This window comes from Humulus lupulus, chromosome 9, assembly GCF_963169125.1.
Source record: "Humulus lupulus chromosome 9, drHumLupu1.1, whole genome shotgun sequence".
Classification (NCBI taxonomy): domain Eukaryota; kingdom Viridiplantae; phylum Streptophyta; class Magnoliopsida; order Rosales; family Cannabaceae; genus Humulus; species Humulus lupulus.
This window is the reverse complement of record NC_084801.1, coordinates 16,775,783-16,790,067: the sequence shown is the minus strand read 5'-3', so window position 1 is coordinate 16,790,067 and position 14,285 is coordinate 16,775,783. Positions and strand designations below refer to the sequence as shown.

Below are 14,285 nucleotides of genomic sequence, written 5' to 3'. Positions count from 1 at the left end.
CATTGATGGAGAAGTTGGCGTTCTGCCTTATCACGGCCTCGTGAAAGCTCAGGCTGTACTTCCAGTCCCACTCAATACACGTCATGACCGATCAGCCTCTAAGGCAGGTTTTGCAAAAACCTGAAGCTTAGGGACGTTTGTTGAGATGGGCAGTCGAACTCAGTCAGTTCGAGATTTTTTACACTCCGCAAACTGCTATAAAAAGTTAGGCCCTGGCTGATTTTATGGCAGAATGCACGGGATCCCAGGAGGATCCCGTAGAAGACTCACCCCGAGTCACCTCGCCCCAGTCGTTGTGGAGGATCTTTATGGATGGTTCATCCAACGAGAGCGGCTCTGGGGTTGGAATCATTTTGATATCCCCCGAGGGACATAGATTCCACTCGGCGCTGAGATTCGGGTTCAAGGCCTCCAACAACAAGGCCGAATACGAAGCTTCGCTGGCTGGGCTGAGGATAGCCCAGAGTTGAAGGCGAACTCCGTCCAGTGCTTCAGTGATTCCCAGCTCGTGGTAAATCAGGTTCTGGGCGAGTATCAAGCACGGGGGCCCAAGATGGACGCCTATATGGCAAAGGTAAAAGCTGAGCTGTCCGCGTTTGAGCGAGGCTCGATCGAACAGATACCTCGGGAGCAGAACGCTAATGCAGATGCTCTTGCCAAGCTCGCTACCTCTAGAGAGACGGAGACCTTGGGGTTAGTACCAATAGAATTCTTGGAAAAACCAAGTATAGAGGGAGTCAGGACGGAGATCAAGATGATCGATACCAGGCCGACCTGGATGACCCCCATCCTTGAATATCTCGTCGAGGGCAAGCTGCCTAGAGGACGTAATGATGCACGGCGAGTCCTGTATCAAGCTCCTAGGTATACGATAGTCGATGGGGTGTTGTACCGATGTGGGCACTCCCTACCTCTCCTTCGGTGTGTTCTTCCAGACGAAGCAAAGGCCATCCTGCAGGAAGTGCACGAAGGATTTTGCGGAGACCACACTAGGGGGCAGAGCTTGGCCTTAAAGGTCCTGAGGCAAGGATATTACTGGCCAACTCTGTCCAAAGACTCGATCTCATACGTGAATAAGTGCGACAAATGCCAGCGGTTCGCCACAGTTGCCCGAGCTCCTCCAGTCGAGCTAAAGATGATCTCGTCCCCATGGTCGTTTGCCATTTGGGGGATAGACTTGGTTGGCGCCCTCCCCACTGGGAAGGGCGGGGTCCGTTATGCCGTGGTAGCCATCGACTACTTTACTAAGTGGGCTGAGGCAGAACCTTTGGCAATGATAACGTCCAAAAAAGTGCTTGACTTCGTGGTTAAAAGCATTATCTGTCGATTCGGCCTGCCCAAGAAGATCGTTTCTGATAACGACATTCAGTTCGACAACGACCTGTTCACTGAGTTTTGTGAAAGGCACGGAATTGTGAAAAGTTTCTCCTCCGTGGCCTATCCTCCGGCGAATGGCCAGGTCAAAGCTGTGAACAAGACTCTAAAGGCGAGCCTCAAGAAGAGATTAGATGAAGCGAAGGGGGTCTGGCCAGAACAGCTCCCCCAGGTCCTATGGGCATACCTGACCTCGCATCGGACTCCTACGGGTCATACTCCTTTTTCCTTGACCTTTGGGAGTGAGGCAGTCCTCCCCATGGAAATTAAGGTGCTTTCGCATAGGATCTAGTCTTACGACCAGGACCGCAACCACGAGCTACTGTGCAATTCCCTTGACCTAGTTGATGAAAGGTGAGCTGATTCGCAACTCCAGCTCACCCACTATCAGCAAAAGATCACTCGCTATTTCAACTCCAAAGTCAAAAAGTGCGCCCTCAGCGTTGGCGACCTGGTCTTAAGGAGAGTCTTCTTAGCCAGTAAGGACCCCAAAGATGGAGTCTTGGGAACAAACTGGGAAGGACCATATCAAGTCATCGAGGTCATTAAGGAGGGAACTTATAAGTTAGCTCGGCTTGATGGAAGGACAGTCCCGCGGACTTGGAACGCCATCCATTTAAAGAAATATTATCAATGATTCACTTGTAAGGCCTGGAAGGCCATTTTTCATGTAATAAGCAATGAGAATCAGTTTTGTTTGTACATGTTTTCAAGTGTGATCTAAAGTAACCATGAAAGACCCTTTCCCAGTTACTTGGGGGGGCATATGGTGCCTGGATATAATTAGGTCTCCTTAATGACTTAGAAGTTGATTCATATCGATTGACCGTTGTTTTTCTTAAAAAATGCGAGATATTGATAGGGATTAACGCTAACTAAGTCGTATCCTGGATATAACCGGGTCATAAAACTTAGAAGTTGATTTAAATCTGTTGATCGTTGTTCTTCCTAAAGAGCTCGAGATATGGATAAAAGTTAACGCGAACTAAGTTTTCAAATTAAGTTCCTGGTCCTAACCGGGTCATAAAACTTAGAAGTTAATTTAAATCTATTGATCGTTGTTCTTCCTAAAGAGCTCGAGATATGGATAAAAGTTAACGCGAACTAAGTTTTCAAATTAAGTTCCTGGTCCTAACCGGGTCATAAAACTTAGAAGTTGATTTAAATCTATTGATCGTTGTTCTTCCTAAAGAGCTCGAGATATGGATAAAAGTTAACTCGAACTAAGTTTTAAAATTAAGTTCCTGGTCCTAACCGGGTCATAAAACTTAGAAGTTGATTTAAATCTATTGATCGTTGTTCTTCCTAAAGAGCTCGAGATATGGATAAAGATTAGCGCGAACTAGGTTTTTCAAGAAATTGTAACCAAAACGCGTAAAGGCAAGAAAGAGGATCAATTGAAAGCATCGAATCAAATTGTCTCGAGGTGGAAGCACCTCATGCAAGGGTTACATAAAAAAAAATATAATATTAAAAAATAGTGAAGGGCATAAGAGAAGAAATGCCCTAAGCTTCGCCAGATGGCCCCTTGGAGGTCGCTGTCTAGCCTTACTCAGCTGCGCCAGATCCTTCCCCGGTCTCAGAGGGCGCCTCTTTATCAAGGCGAGCTTGGAACTTCACCAGCAAGCGCTCCCAGAGACTCGCTGACATGAAGGAGAAGTCAGCGTCTGGATTGTAGGCCCAGCAATGATAGAACAGATCTTCCATGGACTTTTCCGAAGTTGTCCGCTCGGCCTCTAGGGCAGCCTGGGCGGCCTGGATCTCAATCTTCGCTGCATCTAGGTCTGTCCGCGAGGTGGCGAGGGAGGTCTCGAGCTCTTGGACCTTCAAGCGGGTCTTTTCCAACTCAACCTGCGAGGCCGCCAAGGCATCCTTAGCCGCCTGTAGAGTAGTTTGGTGCTCGCTCCTCATGTCTTCGAGCTGAGTTTTGGTCCTGGCGATGCTCCGGTGAAGGGCAATGGCGCTCTGCGAAGGTGAAAAGACAATTGCCTTAGAAAAGCAGGGCAAAGTGTAATGATAAAAACCACAAAAAAGTTAGTTAGCTTACTGTCATGGCCATGCCCAGTGAAGACTCCAGCACGCCCACCGGGCTCATTGTTTCAATGGCCCGGAGCTCCTTCTCGGTGAACTTGTATATGTGGCTGACGGCGTAGTTCACCGACTCATACACCGTTCCCCGGAAGGCCTCGGGGATCTTCCCCAGGTCCTAGGTATTGACTGGGATGCGTACTTCGGAGGGTACAATCGCTGAAGTCCCGAGCTCCGTTCCTGCGTCCCGGGCGGCGGCCGGAGCTCGTGGAGGGGGTGGAGGCATGTTGCTTCCCCCTGCAGCAAAGAGAATTGCTCCCGCGACCTGGGCAGCTGGGGCTTGCTCCTTCTCCTTTGCAGGAGACTTGGTGGGACGGCGTGCTTGGACGTCCGGAGCCTCTTCATTCTTGGCCCAGCTGAGGGGTTCCCCCCGAAGACCGCACCTCGCAGGCTCTCCTCAGGCTGAGACATCTCTTCTGTCGAAACAAAAACATGGTTAGTACGGGTTAGCAACCATACAAAAACAAAAACAAAGGGGTAGAGAAAGTCAAGTATATGTATACTAAAGGGAATCCTACCGCCCGGGCTAGAAGAAGAATCTAAGACGATTACTTCCCGAGCTGGCGCAAGTTCTGGGTCCGAGTCTGACTCAGGGCTAGATTCCTCTACATATTGCCTAAGCCCAGGAGCTACGACACCCCTCCGGAGTGATGGCCATGTACGAAGGTTGGTCCCATACTCCTCGAATAGGATCGACCTAAAGGCTAGGGTGTTATCTACTACTACGGTACCCCTAGGCCGGCTATCTTGGTAGTCCAGCACAAGCCGGTCGACACAATGGAGCAGGGTTGTGTTCAGGTCCGGATCACTTCGGTGATGATGGACGAGCTGCCTAGGATTGAACCTAGCCAGTGGGGGGTCTGTTGTGGCCCTATCTAGACTCCTAAACATGTAAGGGTTACCTTGGCCAGAAGGACCCACGGCTGCTCCGGACTGGGTCTTCTCCTCGCCCGTCCCCGGGACGACTTCCAAAGCCCGCTTCCTATTCCTCACGAGCAGAACTTCATTGTCCTTGTCCTCCTCATCTTCATCTCCCGCAACCTCCTCCACGATGTTGGGTCTGGTGTCGCGAGCTGGGGGAGGCCCCCGAGGCCTTTTTAGGTTCAAAGTCTGATTTGGGAAAATCAGCTTGCAGGCCACCATCGTCTCGTCTGTCACGAGCACGCAATAATCTTTCTCACTGGGGGGCAAGCCCGCCAATGTCTCGTATTGGGCCCCGAGGGTCACAGATTTCTTTGTCCTCGCGAAGATGGCTGCAAGATTAGTCTAAGTCAGAAAGGGGTACATGAGGAACTGTATGATACTTAATGTCCGAGCTAAAGTTGGAGAAAACTTACGAGGGCGATTGAAGTAGTGATGCTCGCAGCTCCGGAACCTCGTTGACATAAAGAATTGATCTTTGAAGTCATTGGGGTGGCTAGGCAGCTCGATGACCGCAGCCGTATTGGGAAACCAGGTTAAGTAATAAAATCCGTCGCCTCGCCCCCGCTGATCCGGGCTGGCCTTGAGGCAGAAAAAATATAAAATGTCCGCAGGAGTGGGGACCTCCCACTCATGTTTCTGAAACAAGTATTTCAACCCCGCCAGCAAGCGGTAGGAGTTGGGGGGAGCTGAAATGGGGCCAACCCCACATAATTGAGGAAGTCAGCAAAATACTGATCCAACGGGAGGAAGGCCCTTGCCTTGAAATGCTCGCCGCTCCAGGCCGCGAACGAATCTTCGAGCGGCGCACAGCTCCGCTCGCCCTCTGCAGGAGGTCGGGCCACCACTGATGCTTTCCCCAGCCCGATGTTGTGGGAGATGAATATTTTATTGATCTTCGTCTGGTCGGTGATCTTGGAGATGATCCTCTCCGCCTCAAAAAACGCATCAGGAGCCACCTCGAGCTCCTTCTCCAGTGCCGGCCCAAAGCGGGGGATCGGGGAGTCAGGCATCACCGCTTTTCCTTTATCCTGCTGGGAGGCCGAGTTGCCGACGGTCTTCAGTGGGGCATTCCTCTTTGGTGGCATCTGGTCGCCTAGCGAACAAAAGAAAAGATTTTAGAAAAGGCGACCTAAGCATGAGGAAGAATCAAAGTGTTATTTGCACGAGCTGAGGTAAGCCCAGCCCGAGGAGAGTGAGACCACGCGGTTCTATGAACACGCGTCTGTGCTCCCAACAGATCCCAGATTACTCGGAATTTGTGTGTCAGGAGGGTCAGGATAGAATTTGTCTTGGGGGGAAAGTTTCATTTGGCAAGGAAGGAAAAACCGCCTGTGAGGCGTGTCTCCTAAGCTACCCGGTTTTGCACCTAAATCCTGGATATCTTTGAACTAAAATACCAAAATTCCTACCCAGAAATTTTCCCCAGAAAATGTATCCTGTAAATTGTACTCCCAAACATTTTCCTACAAGCAAAAATACCCTAACCTAAAAGGCTTTCACCCTTCATACCCTCAAAAACTAGTAAACCCTTGTATGTGGCTATAGTAAACATTTACCTAAGCTACATTAAAAAATATTTTCAAAGCACGCATGGTCAGGAGACTTACAGTGTTTGGCTGGGAGGTGGATGAAGGTGTCGCCTAGGTGGGAGCTTCGTCGGAATATTTGTTCCCAAAGCTTTGAAGGAGTCCTTATGCCTGAGCTTCTTGGACAACTGAGAATGGAGGTCGCTAAGAGGAGGGTTTCTTTTTCTTCTGAGATGAAGAGAGAAGAAGGAGATAAGTTCTGAGAAATTTCCAATGTAAGGGTGGCCCATGCGTAGGGTGGCCACCCCTTTTATATACGTGAAGGGTCACGTATGGAGGGCCGTTGGATGACCCTGATGTGGGATCCAAGGCCCTCCACTTGAAATACGAAACGACGGCTGGGCATAGGCTAGGCCATTAAATGCGGTTCTCGTAAGACGTACCGTCACCAACCACGATGTTCCACGTATCAGGCGCCTGCGTAAGATGTGGAATGTGAAGAGTTCATGGAGAAGCCTAAAAGTCCCTACTGTGGCCTTATCCAATGTCGTATACCACGAGCAGGGGCTTGGGGGGCAGATGTACGCCCTGATTTTCCCACGGGCTGAGCTGCGACTCAATCATGATTATCTCGTGGACATCCCCAAACCGGAGCTGCCTTCATAAGATCGTACCTCCTTAGCTCAAGATAACCCCAGGTGCTCACCTTAGGTTGTAAAGGACTGAGCCCAGGCTCTGAAGGCCGAAGGTCGAGTCGAGTCTCCAGCTCGCGGTACGGGCTGGATATGGAAGCTATGACCCTTTTGTAAAGTCAACGCACGCAAGGTAATCGTGCACATATCAGACATCACGTGTCTGATATCCCCCTGACTTCTCGGACACGCAGTAGGAACGTGCGTATTCAGACACCCACGTCTGGGTTGGGCCGTGCGACCCATTATCTCCTTACCTATTGATTTGACCACACTTATGTGTCAGGTTTATGAATTAATCATGAATGTCACAAAGTTGATATGATAGGTAAGAAGGTCACGGGATGACCTTCTTACCAACTCCCAGGTGCCTTCTCCTATAAATATGGAGACCCTGGGAATTAATAGGGGTTGGATGATATCTTGTAAGAAAGACTTTGTAATCAAATACCCAGTATATACCAATAATATTGACTAGTGGAGTAGAAGGATTTTAACCTTCGAACTACTTAAAAAACGTGTCTTGTGTCACCCTTTCATTTCTAAGATCATATATCTGCTTCGGTTCAACATTAGCACTAATCCCTTTCTCTTCTTTTCTTAATTACCTGTTGGCGAAGAATCGCGTCAACACAAAATAGAGGGTATTAGATGAGCATTATTGTAAATATATGGTACAAAGTCGATACTTTACAAAAACACAGGGTACTAAATAATTATCTACCTTCTTTTTAATATGAAAAAACTACGCTTAAATAAAAATAAAGTTTATATTAATAGAAGTCCTTAATCATTTTGAAAAATATCATTTAGATCCTCAAATTTTATTGTGTTTCACACAAGTCTTTGGAAAATCATTTTTAGAATGCCCGTAATAATGATAGGACAATTATTCTATAGGAGCTTCACTTTAAGCCCTACCGGTAGGGCTCTCAGTGTTTTTCGACCCGTGAATAGTTTTTGGCACGACTTTACTTTTATGACCGTGTATATTGTAGCTATTTAGAGCATCCTGCAAATTTTTAGAAAATTTCAAATAGTTTATGTAATGCCCCAAATTTCCTAATAAGGTTTGGGACCTTGATTAGGAGGCCGGGAGGGCCATAATTGATTTACTATAGTATTTCATGAATATATGCATATTTACGTGGATTATATTATTATATGACGGTGAGTGCATGCGTATGGGAGAATTTATTATTGTGAGGGTATTTTGGTAATTTGGCCACTATGGCGTAATTGTATATTTTGGGTGCATGATTGTGATTAATTAATATAGCCACATTATAAGGTGGATTGGTTCGAGCTATCGACATGAGACGATCATGAGATGTAAGTGTTCGGTCTAGTCATAACGGGTTTAAGTCCGGGGCTCGGGGTGAGTCTTGGGGTGAATTTAATGGTTTATGCATTACCGGGAAGTAAAGGGTAATGGGATATGGCTTATTGGTGTTTGAGAATATTGGGAATAGCGGGAATTGGAGGGTGTTATTTGTGATTAATGAAATAGGTGCGAAAGGACGGTTTTGCCCTTGGTGGCTGCTAAGGTTTTATTTTAGACCTAAGGGTATTTAGGTCTTTTTACCCTAAGAGATATAAATCAGCCATTAAGGCTATAGAAGAGTAACAAAAACAGAGCTTCTTTTCCTTCTCTCCCGATAGATTTTCTTCCTCTTTTCTCTTTGGATTTTCAAGCTCAGTTTGAGGAATTAAGCCAAGGAGCCAAGCTTCGCCAAGCTAGGGTTATGCTCCACCATTGAAGAGGGTGTGTTGTTGAGATTAAGGTGAGTTTCTAGCCACTAGAACTCTTGGTTTTGCTCTGTTTTCTATGTTAAGTTTCAGCTGGTTTTTGAGTTGGAAACTTGGGAATTGGTTGGAGTTTTGGCTAGGGTTCTTGGAGTTGTGGTCCCTAGGACATGTGGGGATGGTTTTTGGGGTCATTTGGCACCAAAAATGGGATTTGGAAGCATTAGAATCGAGTTAGAATTGAGAAAGTCGAAGAAGGAAGTTTCAGGGATGGTGTTGTCTGGGGGTAGCGCTACAGCGCCCATCAGAGGGCGCTATAGCGCTACACAGGGCTCAGTTGGGCGGTTTGTGACTCTGTCTTGAGCGCTGGGGCGCTAGAAGGGCAGCGCTGTAGCGCTCCCTGTTCCTTCAGAACCCTGTTTTGGGTGTTTTTAAGGGCTTTTGGCTTGGGGTTTCAATCCTTAAGGCCCGGGATCGAATCTACTCACTGTGAGGGCATGTTTCGAGGTCCCGAGAGTGGGGTTTGGGTTAAGACCTTATCTTTGGTAATTTTTCATTAATTGGAGATCGTTTTGGTTATGGCTAGGTGACCGTCAAAGAATTAAGGATCGATCGTTCTCAAAGGTCGTTCTTGTTTTAACTTCTACTCGAACCGGAGGTAAGAAAACTGCACCCTGTGTATTTGTGACATGCATGGCTATTATTGATACACGTCGGTTGATTATTATGCATGACATGCATGGCTGTTCTTGATGCATGTTGGTTGACTACTAAACGTGACATGCACGACTGTTATTGGTGCATGTTGGATTTGTGGATATATTGCGTATGATGCATAAGAAACATGTGATTAGGACATGCTTTGTATACTGGGTGTGATATCGCTCAGAGCTTGGGCCTCTGTGTTAATGCATAGTCCTAATTGTACTAATATCTGTTAAGTAAGCATGCTGAATACCTTGTTTATAGATATTGGACATGTAATATGTGTTTGGTGGCATGGCTTACCTGTGTATGGCGCTGACTTATTAGTCAGAATCGACAATGGTGTCAGATCCGTCTGTGAAGCTGTGACTTATTAGTTAAGTTCACCACGGGCTGAGCACTGGTCGTGTTTTACCGACCCAAGGGTCAGAGGTGGCAGTGCGTTGTGAACGCCGGGCCAAGTAAAGATTAGATCTAATCGAGGTCGGCATTGAATGACTCATATGGGGTATTAATGCTGGACCGACCGGAAGGTCAATGAGAACTATAAGCGCTTGCCTGGTCTAAGACCAGATGTTTTCAGCCAAGGTATATGACCCCGGTGACCGTTTGTCACATGGCTAAGGGACGTTGTCCATAGTTTCGACTCTAGAGTCGTGAGGAAGGTTATATTGGTGACTAATCACCTTGCACCTGTCCTAATCAAACTTAAGAAAGAATCACTTATCGGTTAAGCCCTGGTGACCCTATTGTCACATGCCTAGAGGGAGCGATGCTCATTATTGTGACTTTTGGCAATTGTCACCTATTGGCTTGGACTGATAGTCCCGAATGGTTATTATGATCGTTGTTGATATTATATCATGCTCTATTGTGTTTTCTTGCTGGGCTTTGGCTCACGGGTGCTACGTGGTGCAGGTAAAGGCAAGAGGAAGCTGGACCATCCTTGAGTTGGAGAGCTTAGGTGATGATGTGTACATATGCAGCTGCTCGTCCGCCACGGCCGAGGTTTAAAGTGGAACTAGGGTTGAACCCTGTTTTGCCGCTTAGTTCGGCCTGTTGTAAATATTTTCTGTAATAAACTCTGAAACTTTATTTTCGGGATCCCAATGTATAAACTAAACGTTCTAGTGAAACGTTACATCTTAACCAAAGTTTTTAATCCCTAAACCGCTAATCCTACTTAGTTCACAATTTTGGCCAAATGACTCGGTTAGCGAGTTTAGCACTGTTTACAAGGCACACCGTAACGATCCCTGGGGTTTGGGGCGTTACAGTTTACAGTACCGAAAACTAGGTTCAAACATGTTGTTTTCCACGTGCATAAAAAAAATTAGTCACGTGTGCAACAACATGTTTGAACCTGGTTTTCAGTACTGTAAACTATTCGGAATTTTCTGAAAATTTGCAGAGGCTCTAAATAGCTACAATATACACGGTCATAAAAAAAATCGCGCCAAAAACTATGCACGAGTTATAAACACTGAGAGCCCTACTGATAAGGCTTAAAGTGAAGCCCCTAAGGGAATTCCCAATAATGATATATATGACCCACTTAAATAAATTAAAAAAAAATTATCTGGACCACAAATCCCTTCTAGTTGGATTATAAATTGTTTTCCGTGTGTATACTAAAAATTGTTTTTTTAACACAAAAGACTTATGTAAGACAAATTTTGAGACTTAAATGATACAAAATGAAATTTAGAGTATTAAGAGCACTCACATCCGGTGAGTTAAATCAATAAAAACTGTAAAAAGTAGCTCCAACTAAGAAAAATAAGTGTACATCGGATGAGGTATTTTACAAATTTTTTTTGCTAAATCTACAGTAAAAAGCTATATCTATGGTATACTATTCATCCTTCATTCTAATATATTATTAATTTTTCTCATCTTCCCATTTTCTCAATCTTTTCCCTCGTTTTCTTCCAAGATTGGCGCCAGAAACTGTTTTAGCACTTTTGAGTTGGGTAAGTTTGTCTGGTTCGTGCTCCTCATTCCCCTCCCCTCCTTGCAGTGATCATCTTCTCTCCTCATTACACCCACACCAGCCACTTAAGCATCTCAGATTTTTAGACACGTCCACTCTCTCTCAATCAGGTAACAAAATGGCACACTGAAGTTCTTATTTTTTTGGTACTGCAAGTCTTGCATATAATATATATATATTGATAATTTGACTATGGAAGCACACGCAAGTTCTTATTTTGGTACTGCAAGTTTTGCATATAATATATCTATATTTTGGTACTGCAAGTTCTTATTTTGGTACTGGTTATATATATATATATTGGTATTGCAAGTTCTTGGTAATTTGACTATGGAACTACTTGATTCTACCCTCTTCAAATTTCACCTTTATACCTAATTATCTTAGAAATTTCTTTTCATGCATTTCTACAAACACATGGAGACCATTACGTGGGAATATTATCTGAAATGGTATTTCTTTAGTGCTTATCATATAATTCAAATAATCACCAAATGAGAAAATACCCATTTGCTGCATATCTTTGTACATGATCGAACTCTCAATTGGGGTGTCGCTAAAAGAGTAACCTCTGCTCATAGAGTTCCAAATGTAGTGATTAGGCTGAGCAATTTGACTAAATACTGACCTTGCATAGTAGAAATCTCCAGTTTTGGGAGAAACGCAAAAGTCAATAATCTTACTCAATGGAATCATGTTTTTGATAACTGATGTAGTTATCATCAACCCATATAGCTGTTTCAGCTTAGCCATGGTTTTGCATTTTTCCAAGAGACAGAGAATTGTGTCATAGGATTTCTTCATTATTTTCTTTTGTGGAGCAAAACTCAATAGTACAGTATAAATAGACTACTCTGTAATGGCCTCAAAATGGGGCAAGAATCATCTGTCTAAGCTAATAGAATAAGTTAAAAATCTTATTATAGTGATTTAAGCTAACAAAGTTGGTAGCTTGAAATGAAGCAATGAATCCCTACTAGTATTTGTTGATACCATCTTTTAGAGTCTGATTGTATTGGCCAATACCATGATTCTAGTACTTCAAACTACTCGAATTTGGTTGATATACTCTTGAATTAAAAAATTTATACAATAAGCATTACACAATATGAAGAAAATTATATTAAAAAAGAAGGGAATCATATTTCATTCATGGTAATAGCTTGGGCCCTTAGCTTTCATGGTGTTGGTCTCAGTACTTTTTCCTTTGCAATAAAAATCTCTATAAGCTAAATAAGCTGAATGTGGTCAATTTGAGTTAGTATTATTAAATTGGCCATTGATGCAACTAATGGGCCTACTATTTCAATGTACTTAGTTATAAACCCTGTAGTCTTAGTTTTTCCTTGCTTATGTTTATATTTTAAAGTTAGCTCCACAATAGTTCATTTCTCACTAACACAGAAAGAAATATTTAATAAGAATACAAAAATAGTTTGTTATTAGATCCAGTACAATAGTTTCCTTATTTGCAAAATAAGAATACAAAAAAAACATAGTAAATCTAACAGTGAGAACCAAAATAACATAAATTCATGTTTAATCTATTTCTATTTTGGTAGTTTACCAAAGAAAGATGATGAATTAGTTTCATCTAGATTTATGTCAAAAGTAAAACTTTTGAATGGGGTAGGGCAGTAGACCTTAATTACCTATAACAAAGTTGGTTTAACTTTATCACATATCCTCCTCTCTCTCTCTTTTAAATTATTGAGAATTAGTTGGCATTTAAAGCATTGCAACATACATATTATATATGGAAGAAATTTATGATTATCTCTTGTCAGATTTTGAAAGATGGACTCACAACTCCATGACTCACAACTCCATGGGGTTCATTCCTTCACTACACTGTTACAAGAGGGGGAAGAAAGCTACAATGACTATCTCCCATCTTTGAATGACTTAGAGTCGCAATATACTCCATCCAATCCAGAAGAGGGAAGTAGTAGAAAAACTAAATCTAGAAAAGGAAATTTTAGCACAGAAGAGGACAACTTACTAGTTTTGGCTTGGCTGAATACTAGTATGGACCCAATCAATGGGGTTGATCAATCAAAATATTCATTTTGGTCTAGAGTTCATGAATATTATGAGAAAAACAAAAAATCTATATCTTCTGAACGTAGTTCATGCTCTATTAGAAATAGATGGTCTACTATCCAACTTGCTACAAATAAGTTTTGTGGGGCCTTAGCTCAAATTGAAAGAAGGTCTCCAAGTGGGGCTAATGAGCAAGATAAGGTGCATGAATAATATAATATAATTTATATTGTTTATAACACTTTGAATTATATATTTCTCATCTCTTTTACTTGATTTTTCAGATTGAGAAAGCCAAAGAGTTCTACCGAAGTATCCATCCCACTTCATTCAACTTTCTTCATTGTTGGACTATTCTACGACACCATCCAAAGTGGAAAGAATCTGTGGCTGAGGGTAGCAGTATGAAAGCTAAAAGAAGATCAATAATTCGAGATGGTCATGCACCAGAGTTCATAGATGAAGATACTGCAGCACCATCTTTAGATGTGAATTTAGAGAGACCAATTGGAAAGAAAGTTGCAAAGAAGCGAAAGAGGCAAGAGGATAACTCTTCCAATCTTACTGATTTGGTGATTGAAATAAAAGGGGAGAGAATCAAATCTAATGCTGAGAAAGGAGAAATTAGGAAAGAGTATGCCCGCATTGCAAAAGAAAGGCTTGAATTTGATAAACAGAAAGAAGAGAATGAAATCATGAGGAGGGAGTTAGAAATTACGAGAGTAGATGTATCAATTTTATCTCCAACGCAACAAGAGTATTTCCGTACCCTCCAATTGGAAATACTTGAGAAGCAAAAGTCTAGAAAGCCATGATTTAGAGTGTTTGGGCTGGTATTTTTGGTATTCTTGAAAGGTAACAATGCAACCACTTTTGGGAATTCTCTTTTACTGGTTTTTATCATAGTTTTTTTGCATATAAATTTGCATAAACTAGCAGCCCAATAGCTTCTTTTTTTGTATAGAAAATTACCCATAGCTTTTCTATGTAGAAATTTGCATTGTACAAAACAAAAGCTCAATGATGGTTACTTTTGATAACTTTTTTGTATAGAACACTTGAATGATGAAAATTTTTATTCTTGAAAGAAACTTTTTTGCATAAAATGTTTATTGCAATAGTTTATATTGGCTGTAAAAGCTTCCTAATATAAAAGGCAATATTGTTGACTTGATGATTAATATCTTGAATTTA

The 14,285-nt window shown here is 43.1% G+C and overlaps 1 protein-coding gene across 1 annotated transcript; it reads left to right on the top strand.

Moving 5' to 3' along the window:
* Positions 1-12,845: 12,845 nt before the first annotated feature.
* On the top strand, positions 12,846-14,183 carry LOC133801711 (glutathione S-transferase T3-like). Its single transcript, XM_062239968.1, has 2 exons — positions 12,846-13,292; positions 13,376-14,183. The coding sequence occupies exons 1-2, from the start codon at positions 12,846-12,848 to the stop codon at positions 13,904-13,906; spliced, it is 978 nt and encodes a 325-aa protein (XP_062095952.1). The 3' UTR covers positions 13,907-14,183.
* The last annotated feature ends 102 nt before the right edge of the window (positions 14,184-14,285 follow it).

Excerpts from the sequence above, each read along its gene's own strand:
- LOC133801711 (XM_062239968.1), top strand. The coding sequence starts at position 12,846 with ATGGACTCACAACTCCATGACTCACAACTCCATGGGGTTCATTCCTTC. Across the intron at positions 13,293-13,375 it reads GGGCTAATGAGCAAGATAAG|ATTGAGAAAGCCAAAGAGTT; the intron begins GTGCATGAATAA and ends TTGATTTTTCAG.